This window comes from Salvelinus sp. IW2-2015, linkage group LG20, assembly GCF_002910315.2.
Source record: "Salvelinus sp. IW2-2015 linkage group LG20, ASM291031v2, whole genome shotgun sequence".
In the NCBI taxonomy this organism is placed as follows: domain Eukaryota; kingdom Metazoa; phylum Chordata; class Actinopteri; order Salmoniformes; family Salmonidae; genus Salvelinus; species Salvelinus sp. IW2-2015.
In genome coordinates this window covers 51,580,337-51,586,406 of record NC_036860.1, presented here as the reverse complement: position 1 = coordinate 51,586,406, position 6,070 = coordinate 51,580,337, and the positions used below count along the sequence as shown (strand labels likewise).

Genomic DNA, 6,070 nt, shown 5'->3' with positions numbered 1-6,070 from the left:
CAGGTTGTGGAGTATTGTGATATTGTTCGAATATGACTAGGTAGTTCACTGCAGTGGATCTCGACATCATCCCTTATTCTCTGGAGCGACATATTTCAACTCAAGTTGATTTTGTGTGTGTGTGTGTGTGTGTGTGTGTGTGTGTGTGTGTGTGAGAGAGAGAGAGAGTGCGGTGCCCAGCCATAGTGAAGGACTTCGTTTCCCAAACTGCAACGCGTCCCATGATGTTTCCAACAGCTGACAGACGGTGAAAGCCTGGGCGAGAGCTGTCAGGGAGGGAGAGATCGGAGTCTCCGCGGAACGGGCAGAATACACAACCCGAGCACTGTTGGACTTTGGATTGCTTTGAACCAGGATATTGATATCGAGCTATTTTTATTGCTTTGTCCGAATTTTGAGACATTTGTTAAGTTCAATAATATTGCGTCGTTGGTGCATGTGCATTTGAACATTTACAGTTTGCATCTACCCCCTAAACCCGTGCCCAATGCCGAGGAATGGATAGTGTGTCTGAGAAAGGTGGAAAGATGGTCGAGAGTGATGAGCAGTCGGAGAGGGATAGTGGCGGTGGCGCAGCGATGGCAGCTCTACACCAATGCGAACTCATCCAGAACATGATTGAAATCTCCATATCCAGTTTACAGGGGCTCCGGACGAAATGCGCCGCGTCCAACGACCTCACACAGCAAGAGATACGTACTTTAGAGGTAATTAACTACTGAACACGGATAAATACTGCGGTCCAAACTGCGGAGTCATGTATGTTCAGCTCAGTTCTGGGCTGCAGCTCTTTGGTGTCTGTATGCGAGGCGCCCCATCAGTTTCCTTCTATTTTGCACAATACACTGCAGCTGTATTGCGCGATGCTATGCATGATTATTTAAAGAATAATCCTATGTTTACACATACTATATATACTGTGACTTCCCACATAGGCTAGGCTATTGATATGCTATAAATAGACTTGTCACTGACGTTTATCTGGTTATTATTGTGACCTCTTTCTGTAGGTTAAATATTTGTCTGGAACCCCGGATATTTTGCAGCAATGTAACGTTAGCTGATGGTGCAGTTGAAATCAAACGGGCCAAATTCCTCATATCAATCTCATGATGGCATTGTCTTCCTCTTTTTATTTTCATTATATTATTGGTCACTATTCCGCATTTCTGCATCAGACAAGGCAAGCTTGGGTACAAGACAAAATGCAGAATTAAATGGCAGAGCATTTCTCGGCAATGGTAAACACCCCTCATGCCAATAATCCTGATCAATTCCCCGACCATAACTCTGAGCCAATTAAGGCCAAGGTGTCGATATTGACAGTGTTCACTGCCTAATGCGTTCCGTGCACCTGTCTGTGGATCCAAATGAATTTCAGTCGTGTCGGGGATGACTTGGTTAGCATGTGTAAACAATTCTGATGAACCAACCAGGGGTTAAATTGTGCATAGGGTGATGGCCTACGTATAGGCTCCGGTCTTTAGGCCTATAATATGGTAGTGTGCACTAGTTTACTGTAGTATGCACTTGGAAAATATTATCATAAGAATAATAGAATAGGGAAATTGTATTATACAGAAATATCATGTTTGTGGGTTTAGATAGTATTCTCACCTGTCGTGACATTGGTCCGGCCTGCATTCAGTCACCAACACACACAAATATATACTGTATAAATCTAGCCATACTCTGCATGCAAATTAAATAAAATACTGATATCAGTGATATATGCATGATCTAAACATCTGAATACGATTTTCAGGTTGGTGTTTGAATTTGAGGGAAGCACATGCTACTACTCTTCCACTCCAGATTGAGATCACTTAATTGGTCAATTGCACAAAAGGTCCAAATCAAATTTGACTTCCACTTTTAACCCAACCCTTCTGAAAGACACGCATACATACACTCAGTGGCCAGTTTATTAGGTACACCACCTGTTAACAAAAATAGTTCGCTCCTACAGACAGTGAATCACATGGCCCTGGCTTTTTATATAAAGCAGGCAGATGGGCATTGAGGCATTCAGTTGCTGTTCGATTGAACGTTAGAATGGGCAAAACAAGTGACCTAAGCGACTTTGAGCGTGGTATGGTCGTCAGTGTCAGGCGTGGCAGTTCCAGTATCTCCGAAACGGCCGCCCTCCTGGGCTTTTCATACATGACAGTGTCTAGTGTTCACCGAGAATGGTGCGATCAACAAACAGACATCCAGTCAGCGGCAGTCCTGTGGGCCAAAACAGCTAGTTGATGAGAGGTTGAAGGAGAATGGCAAGAATCGTGCAACTAACAGGCGGCCCACAAACAGGCAAATACCGGCGCAGTAAAACAGTGGTGTGCACAACGATATCTCGGAACGTACAACTCGTCGATCCTTGTCACGGATGGACTATTGCAGCAGACGACCACACCGGGTTCCACTCCTATCAGCTAAAAACAAGAAGAGGCTCCAGTGGGCACGTGATCACAAACACTGGACAATTGAGGAGTGGAAAAACATTGCCTGGTCCAACAAATCCCGGTTCCTGTGGCGTCATGCATGAGTCCATGGCCCCATCCTACCTGGTGTCAACGGTACGGACTAGTGGTGGTGGTGTAATGGTATGGGGAATGTTTTCCTTACACATGTTAGGTCCCTTTACCAATTGGGCAACATTTCATTGCGATATCCCATCTGGTTTGGGCTTAGTGGGACTATCATTTGTTTTTCAACAGGACAATGACCCAACACACCTCCAGGGTGTGTAAGGGCTATTTGACCAAGAAGGAGAGTGATGGAGTGCTGCATCAAATGACCTGGCTTCCACAATCATCCGACCTCAACCCAATTGAGATGGTTTGGGATGAGTTGTACCGCAGAGTGAAGGAAAAGCAGCCAACAAGTGCTCAGCATATGTGGAAACTCTTTCAAGACTGTTGGAAAAGCATTGCAGGTGAAGCTGGTTAAGAGAATTCCAAGAGTGTGCAAAGCTGTCATCAAGGCAAAGGGTGGCTACTTAAACAAATCAAAACATATTTTAGATTCTTCTATCACTTTCTTGGTTACTACATGATTCCAAATGTGTTATTTCATAGTTTTGATGTCTTCACTATTATTCTACAATGTAGAAAATAGTAAAAATGGCTCAACGGCAATGGCACAACGGCAGCCAATGGCATCTAGGATTTGATACCAGCAAATCTCTGGTTGCCAGCTCACTTCCTGGAAGATTTTTCCTTTCTGGCTCGCATCTCTAACTGCTAAGCTACCTGCRGCCCCAGATGTTTTTGAATAGTGCATTTACTTTTCGTAGTTCTTCAACATTTGAGTTGATAAAAGGCTGGGTCTATTTGAGTGTTATTGGACTGAATCACTAGTTCTCATTAACCTGTTTCAGGACAAAGAAAGACCTCAAGTAAGTGTTAGAAATAGAAAGCAATGAGTGGGTGATATATGCTTTCTACAGTAGGCCTATCACTGCACCATTCAAACTGCCACTTTCATTTCTTCCTTCACTCTGGGCCAGGCTTCCTGTTCATTCAGGATTCACTGGTAAGGGCTCATTATCGCTGAAGAAAAAGGACTTTAAAACCGGAAATGGTCATTTAGAAGCCACGTTCCTCCAGGCTGTCCATGCCCTGATCCCATCTTCACACACACCCTGAACCAATCAAATGTGGGGGTGCTGTAAGAATCTGGGTAGTATTACAGCATCAAACTTACGTGCTAGTTTTAGTCACAGTATTTCACAGGTACAAAAGCCATAACCATCTGGTTGAATCCCACCCATCTGTTTGTATGAGAAGATTGTAGTGACAATTGGAACAGAGAGAGGGGCTGTTAGCCACAAGTCCCCCGGATCTGTCTTGGACTTGACCATGAAATCCTAACTGGAAGAAATCAGACAAGCCTGTCTCAGCTTGACACTCCCAAAACGGTCCACAAGTGTTCCCATGAGTACCGTGTACGACAGCAGAGTGGAAAATATAAATTGTCAATACAGCTAAATGGCCTAACGGCTCAGTTAATTTGTGTGATGAATGAGAGAAGTGAATAGCGACGGGTGAAAGTGGCTGTCACACTTGTGGTGCTAAACAGGGGTGTCTCTCCCAGAGACCCTCACTTGAGCGCAATCAAGAGGCTTGAACTCACATTAGATTCTTACTGAAAGAGCTTTATTATGGCACTCCAACCATGGCTGTTTTTTTTTGCAGTGTGCCTTGCCGGTGAAAAGATAATGGTGCTTTGCTCTCCAAGTGGAGTACCGCAAGGTGGTGCTTCAGTTTTCACACACTAATCCCTGTCTGAAGCATGATATCCTCTCACACACCTGACCCATCTGTCTCCATGTTGGCCTATCCTTTGCCATGTCTCCCTGTCATTGTCTCTCTGTGGCTCTGAAGCAGTTTGTCTGACTGTTACACTTAAGCAGTAATTGACAGGAGAGGATTTCCACTCCCAATGGAAATTTCCACTTCTACCAAACAGCCTCAAGTGACAGAAAAGTATTCACACCCCTTGACTTTTTCTACAWTTTGCTGTGTTACAAGGTGGGATTAAAATGGAGTTGTCTTTTTTTGTCAACAATCTACACAAAATACTCATGTCAAAGTGCAAGAAAAATTCTAACATTTGTAGAATATGTATGAAAAATAAAATACTAATATATCTTGATTACATAAGTATTCACAATACATGTTAGAATCACCTTGGGCAGCGATTACAGCTGTGAGTCTTTCTGGTTAAGTCTCTAAGAGCTTTGCACATCTGAACTGTACAATATTTGCACATAATCCTTTAAAAAAAAATTCAGGGTCTGTCAAGTTAGTTGTTAGACATGCTAGACAGACATTTTCATTCTTGCCATAGATTTTCAAGCAGATTTAAGTCAAAACTGTAACTAGGCCACTCAGGAACATTCAATGTTGTCTTGGTAAGCAACTTCAGTGTATATTTGGCCTTGTGTTTTAGCTTGTTGTCTTGCTGAAAGGTGAATTTGTCTCCCAGTGTCTGTTGGAAAGCAGACTGAACCAGGTTTTCCTCTAGGACTTTGCCTGTGCTAAGCTCTATTCCTTGCAGATGACAAGCATACCCATAACATGATGCTTGAAAATACTAAGAGTGGTACTCAGCGATGTGTTGCATTTGCCCCAAACATAACACTTTGTATTCAGGACATAGTTCATTTTCTGTACAGGCTTCTTTCTATTCACTCTGTCATTTAGYTTAGTATTGTGGAGTAACTACAATGTTGTTGATCCATCCTCAGTTGTTGACTATCACAGCCATTCAGCTCTGTTTTAAAGTCAACATTGACCTCATGTTGAAATCCCTGAGCGGTTTTTTCCTCTCCGACAACTGAGTTAGGAAGGACGCCTGTATCTTTGTAATGACTGGGTGTATTGATACACCATCCAAAGTGTAATTAATAACTTCACCATGCTCAAAAGGTATATTCAATGTCTGCTTTTTTATTTTTACCCATAGATGCTCTTCTTTGCGAGGATTTGGAAAACCGAGGCAGTGGTTGAATCTGTGTTTGAAATTCACTGCTCGACTGAGGGACCTTACAGATAATCATATGTGTGGGGTACAGAGATGAGGTAGTTATTCAAAATCATGTTCAACACTATTATTGCACACAGAGTTAGTCCATGCAACTTATTATGTGACTTATTAAGCAAAAAAATCTCTCCTGAACTTATTTAGCCTTGCCATAACAAAGGGGTTGAATGCTTATTGACTCAAGACATTTCAGCTTTTCATTTTTTATTAATTTGCTAKATTTTCTAAAAACATAATTCCACTTTGACATTATGACATTATGTGTAGGCCAGTGACACCAAATCTCAATTTAATCAATTTTATATTCAGGCTGTACAACAAAAATGGGAAAAAAGGTCAGGGGGTGTGAATACTTTCTGAAGACACTGTATGTACATGAAACTTTACTCTTAAAGAGCTTGAACAGAGTTGATAGCTTACCGGCTGTAGCTAATTAATGTCTCTTGATATCAATTTTCATCAATGAGTCTTTTGGATGAATGCATCTCCATGTTATGTGCAGATAATCCATCCCTGAGCCTAC

At 42.3% G+C, this 6,070-nt stretch overlaps 1 protein-coding gene across 4 annotated transcripts in view; it reads left to right on the top strand.

The window, feature by feature from the left end:
- Positions 1-239: 239 nt before the first annotated feature.
- LOC111981262 (kinase suppressor of Ras 1-like) overlaps positions 240-6,070 on the top strand; it is a 36,028-nt gene continuing 30,197 nt past the window's right edge. For all 4 annotated transcript variants that reach the window (XM_024012461.2, XM_024012460.2, XM_070449473.1 and 1 more), the window contains exon 1: positions 240-707. In XM_024012461.2, coding sequence (XP_023868229.1) covers positions 498-707 — 210 coding nt within the window. In that variant the 5' untranslated portion in view covers positions 240-497. The remainder of the gene's footprint in view (positions 708-6,070) is intronic.